The sequence below is a fragment of the Anticarsia gemmatalis genome, chromosome 1 (assembly GCF_050436995.1).
Source record: "Anticarsia gemmatalis isolate Benzon Research Colony breed Stoneville strain chromosome 1, ilAntGemm2 primary, whole genome shotgun sequence".
NCBI lineage: Eukaryota > Metazoa > Arthropoda > Insecta > Lepidoptera > Erebidae > Anticarsia > Anticarsia gemmatalis.
In genome coordinates, this window is record NC_134745.1 from 3,097,127 (window position 1) to 3,116,340 (window position 19,214).

Genomic DNA, 19,214 nt, shown 5'->3' on the forward strand with positions numbered 1-19,214 from the left:
ATAGAAGTCACGCAGATAAAGTTAAGTTAAGTAAGTTAAGTTAGTAAGTTAAGTTAAGTTACAGCAACTTAGCATTCTACCTGAAGGCTAAACAATCCAAACAAGGTGGCTACAATCGCGAGGGAGTACTACACGAAAACTTATTCAGACATGGCATTGTACGAAAATGTGTCCAGTGCCCGTGACCTAGGGTTTTGTTTGCTACGCAGTGTCCGCCAGAAAGAACCAGACTGCTTGTCGCCGCCAGCACCAGAGCGAGACAGGCGAATATAGATAAGTGACGAGAGGGACAGAGACGGATTACCGACCATGGCGTGGATATAAAAACTCTTGTGTGAGTTGAGGCGGGTGACGTAATACGACAGAGCATAAAACGCTATTTTATGATGATCAATGTTAGCATTTTTCAGCGACGTTGTCATTAGATTAGCAAGTCAGATATTTTATTTAATGAATTGCAAATTATTCAAATTAAAATTTGATAAAAAAAGTATGTAATCAAGTTTCGCCTTGAACGTTGCGAATACATTCGGAATACAGTTATGATCGGGTTTAATTATACTGATGATCAAATACGATTTAAATTGAACTGTACTTTTTGGTCTGTTTAACAGATAAGGTTACTGATACGGAAGTCACGAGTGTGGCTTGGCAACGAATAAAATATTAATAAAAAAATGCCACATCTAGTTAGACAACAATAAGCTCACGATCGTACGATGTTATCATAGCGACAAAATATCAATAATACTTCAAATACACTTATGTCTGAAATAACAACGTTTATAATTGTTGATAAACAACGTGTGTCGCGTACCTTGAACCCGCACAAAAAACAATTCTTATTAAGAAAACTGACAGCCACATTGGCGACATTTTGAATTCATTAATTAACGCCCGGGGCGACGTTTACAAATGAAAATGGCCGCGAAATATAATAAGATGAAAAATAATAACGGCCTTAAGTACCTAATTGGTTTATTAATTTAGTTGTTCAATAGATTTTTGCTAACAGTACAAAATGGTCCATGGTCATGATTCAAAGCCAATCGATTGGCAACACCAATTAGACATACTTTCATCTGGCAACAAGATGCTGACCTTTTCAGTTGGAATCAATTTCTTTAGTCTAAAATTATATAATTGAGCAAGACCAATTTAGATTCCAATATCAATTTAAGAAGTCAAAATACTTTTTTATGATACGCGATGGCGATGGCGTCAACCTACCATCATAGTCATAAAAGGATGAACAAAAATAAACAAGTGAATCATTTAGGTGATAATTTTTCTAGGAACGACGATTAGCATACCAATGAAGAAGATTAATGGGGCCTTTGACTCGACTTCTTCCAAAAATAAAGCTTACTTTAAAATAGTCATATAAATTTCGAAACGAATAAATCTTATACAAAGTAATCTGCAATATTTACATGTCCATATTTATGCAAAAAGGAACCACACAGCAAATACGTACTTTTGAGATATCAAAGGTTTTACAAAAACATGTGCAGCTCTATCAGTTGTAGTTGGTTCTGTTCTGCTTTTAATAAACCCTATTTCTGAGGCGAAAATCGCGTCGTTCTTTTTTGTATAAGGTTTTAGACCATTTCTATATTAGTATTCCGCTAAAAAATAAAAATTGAAAAATTGTCGTGTGGTTCCATTTTGCATAAATACGGACACATAACAACCTGAAGGAAAAAACAATGAAGACGAAGCAGACGCAATAAATTACCTTTTGGTATAGAGCGTTTTAACGCTGGCAGGTATTAATGTTTGGGCGGGCAACAAGGCGAATTCGACAAGGATATTTTCTAAAACCTTTATACGATGTGCGTATATAATTATAACCTACGCATATTTTGTATAATTATAAATGAAGGATATGCGTTTGGCGTTTGAACGGTAACATAAGTATAAGCTATAGCGGATATTTGTTGTTTCACGTTCAAACGAATATGTAAAGTGAGTGTAATTCGGATTTTCTTATAGTTACGTTGTTACCGCTCGACCTAATAAAAGCGTGTTAAAAAAAAGAACTAGATATGTATTTCGGTAACACAATTTTCGGCCTTATCAAAACTTGGCGATCTTGTCCAGACAACCTTTCTCTGTACGAGAAATATACATTTAGGGCAGCGTGTGTGAACCGAAGTAGAGCAAACGTACACGTCCTTAAGTTGCACATGAGTGAAGTTGCTATGCACAAGGCTAACATTAAGATTATCCCATAATCTTTTAAGAGTCTCGTGCAGTGAAATCGTTTAAGTGCGTTATGCAGCGGGTCGCATGTGTCGACTGACGATAGCAGGCTTGACGTCGGTAAATGAATGCTAATCGGCAGTGTCATAAGAAACGCATAAACGCTGACGTTGAATTAAAATAAATAGAAAGTGGTAAGTGCGGGTGATACGGGCTAATTGAAAGTAGATGACCATTTAAGGTAGCTAGATAGGTGTGTTTAGTCCTTGATGTGGTCGGTGTAGTCTATTTTACACCGGCCACTTAATACGAAAAAGGCCTATAAGAACCAAAATTCCGACCAGAAATTTGCCTAATATCAAATGTCGTAAACGTCTTCCTACACAAAGAATAGAGTACAATACTAAGCTCCTATATTCTTAAAAAATGAGATAATAACTTCCTAAAGAGGATAAAACCGAGCTAACAGCTGTGAAAGGTCAATTCAGTTTTCCTGTTACCGTGAACAGGATTTATATTGCAACTACGACCAATATAAAAAGTCTTATCACTCATCAGATTGATGCGGATATACATAAACAGACACCTCATTCGTTCAAATTGGCGCCTCAACCATTTCATTACCCACTTACGCTACTTATATTTACATCCGTGTTATAACCATTACCCTCTTTTCAGTAACATCGTAGCCGAGTAACAAACAACTTTATGTCATCACAATATATAAACTGAAAGGATAGTAGCATAAATGCCAAAACAATCGGAATAAATAAACCAACGATACGCCCGCGTCCGAATATTTCGCTAGATTTTCAGAGTATTTTTCGGATTAGAAAGTAAACTAGAGATAATTCTGCTTTCTAGTATTAAAAAGCATGTCATAAATAAGAAATATTTTACAGGTTTCGGGATTAATCTAGAAATAATATTCAACTTTTACTAATCGTCGTGTAGAAAATAAATTAAGTAGGAAAGCGTAAGTTAGTCTGCGTAACGAATACTCGTAAACGGCTGCGTAGAAATAGGTCAACCCATCGTTACTTAACCGCAACAGTTTATCCATCGTATATTTAAACGAAGCCACGACCTCCTTGCATTTTTTCATATTAAGTAACTATACAACTAGTTAAATAGAATCGTAAAGAATATTCAAAGTACCAGTGAAAATACTACGCCATCACAAGATCTTTGTAGTTTCCTACTGTCGTAATGATAACTATCTAACGTGCAGTAATTTCTACTTGAAAACATTTGCCTGAGAAACTTGTGGAATGAAATTTCCATATTATTATACTAGAAATTAAGGAAATATTAGTAGATGAGATCATCGAAGGAGCGGTGTCAATATGTGATTCAGTAATGATGCAACGCGAGTGGCCTGAGGTCCGATGGTTGCGGTTTCTGCAATGGTTGTAGTATCAAAATCGAACTCATGAGGTCACTCACTATAATAATTATTACGAGTGGTACGATTTTACTGTATCGTATGTTTAAACCAGTTGGGTAGGAAGTGTTCGCGATTTGAGAACCACTGCGTTCTGATTTTTTTCATTCGGAATTTAAGTTACAAGGTTTATAGTTTATTGAACACAAATTATCGCATAATCCAGCTGATTGGCAATTTTCGAATCTTTATTAATTCAAATTCATAAACGTGTTCTTTGCATGCTTTTTAATTAACTTAATTAATTTTATCTCGCAACTTAAGTTACCGCATTGATGCTAACATTGTTTATTATTGTTTATATTGAAGGTATTTCTATAAATAAAGACAATACAATGTATTGTTTTGTGTCAAAGATCAACGCAAATTTTCGTACAGAAGCCGAGGTTAAATATATTGTTAGGAACAATTGTGGTTTGAGGTTTATTATTATCAAAAGGTTTCTTAGCTCGGATCATAAGACGTAACATGCATAAATCATTATTATTTATAAACCACACCGCGCAAAACATAATTAATTTCAAAGTCAACTCGGGTAAAGCTGTATAAAATATTATAATAAAAGAACAATAAAAACAACTAGCACATGAATTTAATTAAAACGCAATCGAATGACTTTATAATTAGGTGATGATGACATTTCACACTCCACATGGTTCCCTTGAGTGACACCAAAACATTTGCAACGAACCAAAACAAAGTATGACGTGATCGTATGGTGACATCACAGCAATGACATCACCTGAAACCGAGCCTCGAGGGAGTGGAATGCCACTTGCAGAAAGTTAAAAGCATTTGCAAGTTTCCACTTTCCAGTACTAAGAATTAATAATATATTACTGTAGTTTTCACGCTAGAGATCGTTAGAATCTTATATAAGGCAGCTTCAATATAATAACGAACCGAACGGCACCTAAACGGGCAGTAACCACGTATTGGTTAAGAATTATTGATGTAGGAGTAAAGGTGTTGAAGCCTTACAATAAAACTTACGCTCAAGTAGGTTAAGTACGCTCTAAAACCTTTAATCGGATCCGTGTATTTAGGTACAATTATAATACAAAACGTAAAATATATAATGTGTGCGAAAGTACAAATGTTGTTAGACAAATTTTATAAACATCAAATTATAATGTTGATTCCGATACACAAAAATAAATCGAAACCGGTTTATAAGAATGACACTCGGCCTACGCGGCCGGCTTTTAGAGAGCACTTACATAAACTGCGAGCGCGAAATATTTTTTATAGCGTATAAAAAAATGTTTCAGTTCAAGTTGCGTAGATTTGTCAAATTAAATAGCATCGTAAATGATGCGAAACATTCGCGAAGAATTCGGGTCATAGAATTTGTTGTAGGAAGAGACCGGTTGGAATACCAGGTTTTCACCAGCTCATAGTTGTCTCAAGAGCACGTAAATCACAAGCCAGTAACTGTGTTACGCAATGCGGTAACGACATAAACAGCTAAGTTTTTAGAAGCAACGCAGTATGTGAGTCACTATCAACTGAAATCTGGACTAAAGTAAACAGACATTATCTTACTTATGCAAACTTTGCATAATATTCGCTGAATGTGAGGAACACTTACAAAATTTGGGCCATTTTATTATCAACGCTGATAACATATCTGCCAAGATTTCACAAAGAATTATTACAGTAAACGAAATGTTGCCAAACAACCAAAATGACATAATAATACTGAAGTACACAGAACTAATGAAAAAGGGCACCGTCAATTATCATGGCGTGTTATACTTAGAAACAAGTAAACAGAATAGTTAGCAGTTTAGTTTTAACTTAAGGGCTTACAAACAGAAACATCGCCATCTGCGAGATAGCCTAGTAAATGTCAACATCCTTTTAAGTATAATAGATATGTATCAAAACAAGTTGCAAAATGTCTATTTGGGCAAGCGATCAGTTGTGCAATAAATAACATACTTAATCGAGAGTCGATCGACGAATTTGTGCGGACAATAGATGTGGGCAGCGAGTCAGCAACGAGTGACGTAATACGAATTTGGACAATTAGGTGCTATAGCGTAAACAACTCGTGGCCGAGATGTAGGTTATCGGTACACGCCCGAATATTGTGATAGTGATGAGGGACACACTCATTAGCGATGTACTTGATAAACATGTTGATGGGCTACTAAATATTGATTTTTCACAAGCACGTGCATAAGATTGATAGCAATAACATGCCATAATTTGATATAAATATATGGCTTTCGAACAAAGTATTTAATAGGGCTGGCTAGGTGTGTGGTTAGAAAGCTATCGCGATGTGTGTTGATTGACGTCAATGAGACACGTGCTGTTAGGTGACCTAAGACCCGTTTCTCAGCATATCCGCTTAGGTTTGCGCTTTAGAGACATTGATAAGATTGATTTGACGTTGTATCTTGGCGGAGAGACAACGGCTGCTTCTAGAAACCCTGTTCTGTGTGACCTTTAATGATAATCGCGCTGCAACGTTGTAGTAAATTATAGTAAGCTTAGCTGTTGGCGGATTTATTATAATCAGCTTTAGGAGTGTCGTGACTAATTGTGGGATTTGATCAATGGTTTGTTTAGTACAATTATACTGTCGATTTGTAGAACACTAAGTCTGTGGTGGTAATATTACTGCGATAACAAGAGAGACGTGAGTTTTTTTCTTATGTTTAGACATATGTACGACCCGGAACCTAGAGCTAACGGCATCAGTTACCAACCATTACTGTTGGACCAACTAGGCCAACTGCATAATGCGCACTTTTAATTCATAACAAGCTGCACTCGACACCGTGTCTAAAACACTTCAAGTAAAACTTTTACGTAACTAACAGTTTCAAAACACGCTACCGGCAGGACTTTTAAAACAGATATTTATGTTATAAGATTAACTGAATACTAAAATACACTATGACGTAAATGGGCTTAATAAATATTGGGTTTCTCTTGGCATTATGTTCGACAGATGGTATATGTGAAATGAAGAGGCTTACAGAAATTTATTTGAACATGTCTTTAGGGAAACCGAAATACTAAGAGATCTAAATAAATCTATCACTCGTGTTCTGCGATTGTTCTGATCGCCCTGTAAGTATTCTAAGTTTGTGTCAAAACTAAAGTAGATAATACGAATAGTCCGGAAATCCGTGTCAGAAATATTAATGATGCCAAATATAAAATAACAAAAAAGATTGTTGCGCGTGTTAAATTATATTGTTACGACCAATGTGATTATTGGATCACAATATGTTTTTTGCGTGACTCGACGTGACTTTCTATGTCTGAAGTTGAGAAGTTGGGTAATGTATATCACGGTTGCAGCATAAGCTCAAGGTCAATATATTATAACATTAATTGACCATGTTCAAAACACATGCGAATGGAATTAGTTGGGGGCAGAATAGTAGCAATATTTGTAACGTACATAAAAAAGGTGTAATTGTATCTTTGAACTTCGCTTCTACGATAATAATTACATTTTATGTTCTCACACTAATAATTTTAAAATTGACGCTAATCTCGTACATCATTACCGTTATCAAGGAGCAAGCGTGCAAATGTAAACACGACATAGATAAACATTGATAACTGGTTACACAAAGATGGCTGACACCGCGGATCTATTGGAGACTTACGCCCCGGCTACCATCCAGGGGTTATCTTCCATCAACCCGCAGATAACGACAGAACCACTAAATTGTTTTTATGCCAAAGTATATTTAAATACGACCTAGATTACATTTAAAGCTATATATTTGTTAATTGCGTATGTCTAATAGGTGTGTCGACAAATAAATGATTACGAGTTCAACAAGCGACAAATTGTACGCTGATTTTACTGGAATAAATATTAAATTCACATATCAACAGTCTTGTTATTTGATTAGATGAGTAATAGAATCTCAATGAGTTCTAATTAAAGACATTGTCGGCCTTTAAGTGCTTTATTGAAAGCTCAAGATAAACAATGGTTGGGGCTTGCCCAAGTTAATTGTTATAGCACTCCTCAACTAATTAAATGACGTCAGAGTACAAGAGGGAAATTCTAAGCACGAGTGTGTAGACAATAAAACGATAGATAGTTATCGAGTCATGGCAGTATCGCGACGGGAGATCGACCGCAGCGAGATAGCTCCGGTAATGAAGCAACGCACCGATAACATCACAATCGACTATTGTCGCGTGTCGTTCACATTATCGTGTGTATATTATTATGAAACAACTGCGATATTCTCTAAAATTCGTTTATAATGAAGACAAGTGTTGGTAAAAATAACCGCTGATAATAGTGCAAATTGAATAATATTTTTTTATAGTCATTATCTAAATCAAAATAATTGGTTGGCAACATCAATATTCATTGCTGAAGAAAAACAACGTCTGCAAGTTGATTACAGATACGTATAATGAATAATGACATACGAATCACATACAAAAAAACACCCACGGAAGCTAATTACATACAATATATCAAAATCAGTTCCTGAGAAACTGTAGACAAAATGCCAGTCAGAAATGAGTCAAACGCCAGACTGGTTGATAAAAATTTAATTATGTGCCAAAACCTTATTGTACGGCTTCAGGTGACCGTTGGCGTAGCGCCAGGACGTGGCGTAAACAATCTATTTCAGATCTGAGTTGATTCGGCGTGTTATATTCTAACGGGCTTCTTCCTACCTGACTAGACGCTGAACTCTCAATCTCTCTCGATATGGTCATGAGAATTAACACCATTTTATCCTTTCATTGTTGTCATTATTACGATTCAGTGATGACAAAATCGACGCCGGCGTCACATTGAAACTGCTATTACCTCAGCTCCGGATTCAGTCTCACATCTCACTATTTGACCGAGATCATGACGTAACAAGTGCAATGACTAATTATATTAACTGGAGTGTGGAATACTAGCACGTTGTGGTTTTCCGCCGAATCATACGATCGCGCCATACGTCGACTAACCAAACATTTACTTTGAGCTGTATGACTAATCGTTGGACATTAAGTAACCAATGTCGGGGTGGATGACCGTCTGTTTGTCGTTCATATTGATGGCAGGTTTGTAAGTAAAAAAGGTTGGTAAGATTAAAGACAAAGATGGGCTAATTCGCAATGAACAATTTGTTAGCAGCTTTTGTCAAATGTAGAACGCCGGCCTGGTCGACTTTTCTTGCGGAGAGAGTATGCTACCGTGGACATCTTGTGATTGATCACCACAGATGACGTACTTACCTTCTTTTGGAAAAAGATGTCACCCGTTTAGAAGACATTGCCTTACCTGAAACAGAAATAGATGAAATGTTAAAACTTGTCGTGTCAAAATTTTTACTAATTGCCGTTGACTATTATACCGATTTAGTTCTAAAGCAGCTTTCATCTTTTGATATGTGTGACAAGATAGAACCGTTCTAATTCGACTAGCGTCATTCGAGCTGCAAATATAAATGTCTTAATATATTCGTTAGAATTTTCCTACGACAAACAACAATGGAAACGAATTCAGGGAACAAGGTTATTTGTATTATAGTAAACATAGGACTGTATACAATTGTACAAATACAATAAAAGCACGTGGAGTGTGGAGACAATCGGGTTTGATTCACGGTGTAAACATCGCCGGTCCACGGGCCACCTGCCAGACACTAAGTAATGTGTGCTGATTTGTTTCATTTGGATATAATGTCGTGATTTATGTGTTTGTTGACGAGAAAATAATACGTTCGCCGAATTCGACACGACAGTTATTGTTTTTTGTTCGAAATGATTAGTATCCTTTTATGCAAATCTGAAAAACAACGCCTTATTCGGTATAACAATCTAAAGAAGTAATAAAACAAATAAAAGCCGGTAGCTTATTACAAACAAACAAAAGCTAAATGAACACACCACAAAGGCAAATAAGACCTTGAACAGAGCAAGAACTCTAGCACCTCTAGCAGATAGGTGTAACGTTACAAAATCTCGCACATATCGACCGAGTGACATTGAACCTCGCTGTGTACTTGTGCAACATAGTGCATACAAGTGTTTATATTTAACCGTATGTTTCATAAAGATTTCCGTGACCGTCGCATGGCAACATTACGATTATTGACAAAGGTATGGTTTGTTATACAAGTGGCGAGCGGCATGGCACATGCGCGATTAGAAATGCATAAATCACGTTGTACACCATGCGCCCGCACAGCCACGACAACGCAGTGTGATCTTTATTATGTACAGCCTTTAAGAGTGCCATTAATTTACAGTGACAAATAGTATATTGTTGGGAGTCGGTTACATAGACTACATTTACGACATGCCATTTTTTTAATACAATATATTTCAAATACCATTTAGAATGTTTTATTTCATTGGCTTTGCTCTTTTATGTTATTTCTCTCACGAAAACATCTTGTATCTACATTATTACAGGGAAAACCCAGAGGTATTTTGTCTAATATCTGTTAAATTGTTATTGGTACAGTGTTTCTTAAATATTGCGTACAAATAACGATTTATCAGCGACCATTTTGTTCTTTATATAACCATTATATATCCTGTATGAAACAAGCCTTGCCCAATTGACATGCAAATTATTTTTATAAGAAAATCAAGTGGCGTTCAATACGCGCGCAAATTGTCCTAAATAGACATATCATTACTTTTAAATATCAACGTCCGTGTTATGATATCACAACAATGGCAGCTCGTTATAGTAAGAGTTGTTACGTAAGACATTACAGGTACATTATAAGTATTTAACCATTAGTTATAGGTACCTAAACGGTGGCTGTTACAATTCTATCATTGTGTATTGAGCGCGGCTTTTAACCGCGGTATTTGGAGCGTGAACCACTCGTAATCCGAACCATTTGGAGTTTTGGAAAATCATTTTCGGCTTTTTAGATTTTCATTTCTTTTTTACAAATCATGGTTATTATTGCTGCGTCGATGTAATCTTGATCTTTTTTGTTAAAAGATTATGTAAACGAATGCACATACAAATAAGGTTCAAAGGTTGGCGTCAGAAGCAACCAACGGCTTTATAAAATTGTCTTCAATAACGATGCTTAAAACTTGAATACATTTCGTTCTTCCCACTATCACGGAATAAAAGCTAACCACGTCTTTATTTTTTGTATATAGACGAACGGTTATGATCTCGTTTCTAAAAATAATATTTCATGCCATAAATACGTTCAAAGTACAAAACAGCTCTGTAGATTCACAACAGCGTTGCAGATGGCCATTCGAGATAAACTAAGTACTGTTGGATTAGTAGCTAGTTTTCTCTAGGCAGTTTATTTATATGACCATGTAATATTATATTCGCGTTTCATCGCTAAAATGACGGTGAGCGAGAATATTTGCCGTCACGTGGAATGGAGACCGGGCTAACACGACCGCTCAATCATTGTCACTTTATTCCCGGATAGTGCGCAGGCGCCCGCCCTCCTCGAACAACGTGAATCTTAGGTCGTATGGAGAGCGGGAACACAGCGAGGATAAATAACGAATATTTTAATGTTAAAACATTATTTCATTTCTCATGTGACACTTTAAAATCTTTTGCTTTTAAATCGCAAGTGTCTGAAGAGCAAAAAGTTTAAAAAGATTTTAGTGTTGAGTTATGAACACGCGATAGGATCGTGTAAAATAGTGTTCAGGTTCAAAGTCTACCAAACATTCGTTAACATTTAGCTTTATTCAAACATAATAAAATTGCATTATGATCCAAACGACGTAAATCTTACTTCCATATCAGTTCAATATACTGTGTCAAAATGTCATGCGCTACCAAACTTGGTGTAGTTGGATCCCCGCCAACATCTTCACCGAATCCTAACCGTACCACCCTTGGGCAACTCAGGCCACATTGTATGCATGAAGCACCGTTACTCCGCTGGCACCGTCCATCAGATATAAAACCTACTGACAGACGATAACGGTAACAGACAACATTTCTTATGCGCCATACTACAGCCTAGACACACGACGTTATTCAATATTCTACATGATGTATCTTGACATAAGACAGGCCGCATTAGACCGGCTTATTCGCCAGTGATGCTTCTATAAGCATGTCAATGGACTCTAGTCTGATGTACAGGCTGAAGTTTATAGTTATGGTGTGTTTAAATTATAGCAACAGTTTGAAAATACCATAAAATAGTTATTCTACTAAGTTACAATGCACCTGACGATGCAATGGCAACAAATATATTATTGACTGTTGGCAGCCCCTTGTTTGCCACTTGTTCAGCTCTGCATTTAGATTTCCTCAGAACTAGTAGAGTCATTTGGTGCCTGAATAGTTGGTATTTACAAACAATATATCTATGGAATAAATTGTTATTATTTAGAAGACAGAAGTCGAGAAATTATGCCTACGATCAATATTTAAATAGTAACTAGTCGACTATTTCAATGTGTTTGTCTATAATTCAAAAAAGACTATGTTCAAAACCATTAAAAATTCAACCTGTATACTCTACAGTTTTTATGGATATTCAATGGTACCATGTATGGGTCGGTAATGTGAAAAAAAACTTGATTTGCGTCACAGCGTGTGGGTAGAAGAATAGATTGTTAAATATACATCTTCTCTATTAGCGTAGTTTGCGGTTGTCTGCTATTTCTGAACGTTACAAAGATATTTTGTTAACTCTTCAAGTACGTCAGTTATTGTCAAATCGATGGCTTTGTGTTTAGGACCGAGTGTTTGTTGTGTACATGTGGTCTTTAGTAATCATGCTGAGGTTTGTGTCAACAACGGAAAAGTTTGGAAGATATGAAGTCACGATTACGGCAATTCATTAATAGATTATCTGCTAATTTGACTCTAGATTGTAAATATATGATAATTACGGTTTTCCGTTGAATAATATAATAGTACTTGTCCATCAAGTCACGCTATGGGGCAAAGGTCTGTTTTCATATTGTAAAAATGCATTTATATAAGATTAACTCGCGCGCATGTGGAGTTGCGCGTGCGATCTATTTGCGGGCCGGGTCAATGTTAGCACACGGTTAATTGAAACAGTTTAAATAATGCCGCGTGTACAGGGCTGTCAATCTCAATTCAAAGGAACTCAGCTCATAATTACCCATATACGTACTTTTCCAAACAGCAAATGAACGTTTGTTAAAGTAATATTAATTTTGTCCCGTTTCTTACGTAGTTCTGGGAACATAATCAAAAGGCACGAGGGAGTAAATAAATAACATATTGTTACGTACCATGTATAAATGGAAATTTTACAATCGTATCAAATATCATGGCAAAACCCGGCGGGGGGTTATCGGTAAGCGACATTTCCGACCCACTATGGTAGCCCTTTATAATCGAATATATTTATACATGTGTTCGAATAATTATTTTGTATGACATACGAGTAGTTTTAGTTTAAGAAAGGATATAATGTGTGTGATGTGAGTCAGACTAATACCTACCATACCATCCATAACATACAAGCCTTCTGTTTTATTGATTCATGAAACACTATAATAAAATAGGTAAATACAATTCAACGCTACTGTATTAACTACCAAGTTTGCACATGCACCTACGTTTTTTTGGTCAACCGATGAGTGGACTTTGACGTGATAATTTTCCTTACTAAGAATTTCCGTTTAGCCACGATGACTGTCAGATATACAATACCTAAGTACACGTCATGTGGATGTACTCATAGTATACAAGAAAACCATATATGGTAAAAAAAAAAGTCTTTGTATCAATGCATATGAATTATAGGTATCGGTACCAGAAGATTATAATTCGTTTTTAGAAATCTCCTATAAACTAATTTTCTACTTATATCAGACGTTAAATGAAAATTACATTCATTAAATAAATCTATTTATCTTTTAAAATTAGTTCTTTCTGTAAAAAAGATTAGACTGATTCGTTTATAAGAACGTACAATTTTTATTTCAAACCAAACTAAGAAAATACTTAATAGACAACACCAACTACTTTTCATTGTTATAACTTATCAAACTAGTGTCAATATAGGAATGTTAGAACTATGTCAGATCTCAGGTGCTTTGTTTTTCGGCCTACAAACTATGATATGTTTTCTTTCAACTTGTTGCTAGTAAACAAGAGATAAGTCAGACTTGAGTAAACAAGCAGAATAGGTAGAAGTCTGTTCAAGTGATAGCTGATAAAGTTTACAGACAAAACACTGCCGTACAAACAACATCACAATTCATTGCTATCTTCAACAATTATAACAACATTTCACTACAGAATAATATTTATACAAAAACTTTTTGTAGATCTTAGCAAATATTTGAATGAGATGGTATTTTTTTCTTGTCGTGTCCACTACCGGTCGTCGTTGCTCATTCGAATGAGGGAAAACACGAATATATTTCGGTACGTATGCAACAAGTTGAATTACTCATAAAAAAAATCCCGTTCGCAATTTTCCGCAATATGTTATTGCTACAAATTTGCCAAAATTAACACAAAATAAATTACTCGTCGCGCCACTTATCTGTTTGAAGTCAGCTGCAGTTTTGCTTAGGTCATATTTATAAAAAATAGAGGTCGTGGACGGATTAAGAACTATGTATTGTAAAGCTTAGCTACGTAGAAACTAGTTTTGAATTGCAAATATTATAATTGGAGTTATAGTCATGAGAATACATTGCTAAATTTACACAATGAAAAAGTAATGATTTTATTATATCAACATTAGTTTAAAATACGAAAGAGTTCTTTCAGTTTTTTAAAGAATTTATGCTGATATAAGCCGAAAGTTATTTAAATGCTATGAAAATCATAGATCCGTAGGAATACAAATACGTGGTGCATTATGGAACGTACCAATGTTAGGCAAACACCGCATCAAATACTTGGCAAATAGGACGCAAATCTTTGGCACTGGTGGCAAAGTCACGCCCCCATTTCGTGTGTAACGGGACTAAGATGGTACTCACTTAATATTTAAATCATACGCACCATTGAAATTGTATGTATTTGAATTGAAATACAATTGATCAGTCAAGCAATGGTTTTGGTGAGTTGCTACATTTTCGATTAAATTCAATAGAAATTATATTCAAAGATATCAAAATGAAATTATTGATGAATATAAGTAGTTTATACCTAGTCAATTAGCTATATTCCTGCCTAGGAAAGGGAAAGTGTCTTTCGAAATATCCTTTCCTTGACGTCATAGTATAATCCGATAGTGTCAGTTCTTTACTATCTCGACATAATAAACGCAAGTAAAACGGAACAGATAAATAAATTGATCATGTTGATAAGTAGAACGTCTGTGAGTAGCATTTTATCAACTCTATCGTTTGCATAATCGAATCTGAGAAGAGGGTTGCCCTGTGTATCGGTGTCACTGTTACGTACTATGACGCAAGGTCAATTGGGAATACAGATGTCGATAGATAAACATTAAATTTATTAGCCATCATTTATATTTGGAGAATAAATTAGCATTTGATATAAATTTTATGCACACAAGAAGTCCGAATCACAGTCATTGTTTTCTAAATATAAGAACTATCGACTTTCCTAAATATCGATTTCAATTTCTTTAAAATCTAGCAGATTAATCAATAACTATGATTGAATATTCAATGGTTATTTATGCGCATGAACGCGGTACAGGAATAATTAAGCAATAAACGCATGCTTCTTTCTCCCTTGCTATATACGGGGCGTGGGAATTTAATTTTTGAATAAATATATTTCAATGGTTTCATTTAGCAGACCAGCTACTAATTCCTAGAAACATTACCACATCATCAACGAGAAGGAATTATAATAAGTATTTCCTACAACAGAAATGATTAACCCTTGCCTGTAATTAAGTAACGATTATATAAATTATACATTGTGGTGTTTACAGGAAAGTAAACAAGCAATCAAAGAAACTCAATTAAGGAAAAAGCGGTTACATAGTTCCTATGATGTAAGCATTAATTTTGCCTTCTACACTCATTAATTAGATATATCTCTTTACGAAATCGAGTGAATGTGTACGAATATATCTTTCGCTTCGGTCGGCCTTTGCGTCGGGGACATCAAGGCCGATTGCCCGGAGAACCGGAAATCGTCAGACAATATGGGTCAAGTTTCAAGTTTAATCATAAGATAGGTAGTCAAAAATGAATTCAGATGTGGTTACAGATGCAATTTATTCATGTGTCAGATTGCATGATGTGAAAATTGGAAACGGTTTTTTAATATCAATCAAATTACTCAGTAATTGGGTAGTACCTGTTAAAGTGAGTGTACGGGCAAAGTTCATGGCGTCATTGGTGGGTATAATTAAAAATTATAATTCCACGCTTTTTTAAATTACTCAGAAAATGCTGTGATTTAAAAATTTCAATTTAGATATTCTCTTATTTTAGTTCTATCACTGTAAATTAGATTCAAGCAATGATTTACGAACTCCAGATAGATACAATGTGTTGGATGTCAACCGTGGTCATTCCTTTTGACACTTAATTAGTTTCTCCAACTTTTCTTCTGATATTTTCGTAGGTAAACAATCCGAGATAGATTTATATTGAAATACGGCTCTTGTAAAGCAGCTGTAACTGTCAATTCCATGAAATTATTTTTCGTATTCAAGTAACGAATAGAAAGTACTGTCAGAACAAAAAAAGTGACAAGCTAATCTGTTGGCAAATCAGTTGTATAACATGTGATCCACGTAATTCGTGTTTGACGACAATCTCTGGCAAACAGTGATGTCACTGCTTTATATAGACTTATGGGCATATTTCGGAATGTAACATTGTAGGTATTTTATTGTTAACAGTGGTTATTTATGCATAAGGAAATGCGGTTAGGGTTACGTTTCCGTTTAACATAAATGGCGTTGCAAAATTGAGCCATTCGTTGAAGGTATTTCGTTTTATGGCGCATAAAACTTCGATAGGCAGTATATCATCCTACGACGAAGTACTATCATCGCGACGGTAATGCGACGCAACAAAGTAAAACCGCACTGTATAAGGATTTCAAGGTTTAAAAGTGGGTACCGTACAGGGCAATATCGCCCCTGTAGTTAAGGTGAAAGATGTGATTTTGTGTGCGTAATACTATTGTTGTGAGTGACGTCAGATCGAGTCCTTGTACGGCTGGGTGCGCCGACGCATCCCGTGGCTGCGGTTACAACCACTCGGGATAGGTTTCAATGTCGTATGAGATGACGTTAGTGCGTTGTTGCTAAGGGCAAGAATAGGAACTGCAACGGGCAACCGGTACTCTACAGAGAATAGAGACTAATGAGTCACCTTTCTCTTTCAATTTTCAGTGCAAATATTTGTCTCCTGATGTGATTACTACGTGAGTTAATAGAATTTGGAAACTAAGTCATATGTAAATATTTTTCACTGACGCTCAGTCATACATGATTTTCTAATATTTCCACGAAGACCCGAGACAATACATTGTAACGAAAATGGAAGATTCACGATACATTGATTTGTGATGTTGACGAAAGGAATCAAAATTACTTAGGACCCACGACTTGCACAAACCGTCATACATCACGATTCTTCTAACGACCAGGCTGGGTACAATCGCTCACAATATTGCTTCATAAATAGAAAATTATCCAAGCTGTAACCTCCTTTAATGGAAAGGTAATACTGCCATAGATCGCACAATTACTATGGTCGGAGAGACAGCCTGTTCGAAATGATGAATTGCGAATTGCGAATCCATGAGGTCACTGCTTTCGTCGGCCATCGAACTCTCTAGTGGATAGTTACTAGGTAGATTATAACGGGTCACATCATAGTGCCTCTTCACGGGTTACAAGACAGCAAATTACAACAGTTGCGTAGCAATTAGGCCATTACTAAAACAAGTCTGTAATTATTGGTAATAGAATGTTTATGTTAAGTACGCGGCTTAAGACTCAAAATGGAACGATGGTTATCGCGACGAAGCAAAGTGGTGTTTGACGGCATCACGAGTGATGGATGTGTGCACGCAATGTCTCGTTGATTGACAAAAAGTAATTGAAATAATCGTTTATATAAATAGAAAATTCTCCATTTCCGTCTATTTCGGAATGTTTACGTAACGGCACTATTGAAGGCTTATCGAGGTATTTCAATGAGAACATATTTTTTACAAACGAAAATAACTGTAGTGTATAAAAGGAAAGTATAACGATATTAACAGTTAATTTTCAATTACTTTTTACGCCTCATCAATTCAGCAGTCGCGAAGTTAAAGTCTATCGCAATTAAACGTTTATAAGCAATATTGGAAGGTTTTGCAAACGTTTCATTGGAATCGATATAATTTATGAAAATAAACCAATGAAACATTGTACATACTATTAGTCAAAGCCTTTGTATGTCAGCAGAATGACTGTATTGCGACACCGCACAATATAAATGTTGGGTCAGGTATTTAATTGGTTCAACCCCAGCAGGGTGGCAAGTGGGGCGCGTAAATAGCTGTAGGGGATATCAATGGGAACCCGTACATATGTTACTGTAGTTTCTCTATTTATATCTTGCAATTCAGGACTATTCCTTATTTACTTGTTAACATATTTACTATTACTATTCATATCTTTGACATATTCGTGAAATGTTATAAATTATAATTATGATGAATGTTTTTTCTTAAAAGTCTGGAGTCAATATCTGTCTGCCTCTCTGTCAAGTCTGAATTCAGGGTGCTCTACTATAAAATGCACGATCGAGAACACATGGAAACTGCATCATAGCGTAAAGTTATCCTTATAGTGACGCAATTCTAATTGATATGCGGCTCCCGAGCACGTGTATCGACCACATGTATAAGGCAAAAGTGCTGCTATTATTTTTCTGCATTTTATTCACATATGGTAGTAATGTTTTATTAATTGCTCTTTTATAATGCATGGCACAGTTATGTAGCAATCCTTGCATTATTGTAATCATTTGTAAGGTATTTAAGCTGTCATTGTGATTGGATTATTCTAAAAATGGCAGGTTACTGCATTTCCTTATTAAGTGTTCATGATTGACGGATGTTGGTTGTAAAGTTTAAACCATTTAGTCTACAGCGCAATGTTGTACGATAAACACGTTTTTAATCAGGCAATATTTTCAATAATTACACATCACCTATTCTTGGACCTAACAGGTACCTATAATATCTATGTCGTTGTCATGAACTAGAAAAAGCTTCACTTACGTATAACGTGACTCTAACACGATTCTTAAATGCCATTTCTATCGATATCCTCCCAACCTTTGACTCATAACCAAGCTGAAGTCCTTCAGCGTCCCACTGCGTCCCAATTCAATTAAATACTCTTTTGACACGCGAATGTCACTTTAATGTTCAGTAAAACTTCGTATTTTTACGATGCCGTTTTTATTATCTTGCTTAATAAAGTATTACGGCTTAAATAAAGTATTCCAGATTTTGTTTGTTCATTGTTTTCGAGAAAATATAAACCGGGCTAATTCGACTGCCACAAAAAAATAATGTTCATAATATTCTGTGTTTGTTATAAAAGTTGTTTGATCAACATGCCTGTGCTTCATCAATCATTTCAGCCGTAAACTGACTGCAGCCACATCGTGCAGA

At 35.6% G+C, this 19,214-nt stretch overlaps 1 protein-coding gene across 3 annotated transcripts in view; it reads right to left on the reverse strand.

Moving 5' to 3' along the window:
• Positions 1-19,214, reverse strand: part of LOC142987884 (uncharacterized) — a 142,786-nt gene that overhangs the window by 51,185 nt on the left and 72,387 nt on the right. The window contains exon 3 of one of the 3 annotated variants that reach the window (XM_076136848.1): positions 8,904-8,927. The exons of the other annotated variants lie outside the window; for them this stretch is intronic. Coding sequence (XP_075992963.1) covers positions 8,924-8,927 — 4 coding nt within the window. The 3' untranslated portion in view covers positions 8,904-8,923. Of the gene's footprint in view, positions 1-8,903; positions 8,928-19,214 lie in introns of those variants that run through there. 3 annotated transcript variants of the gene reach the window in all.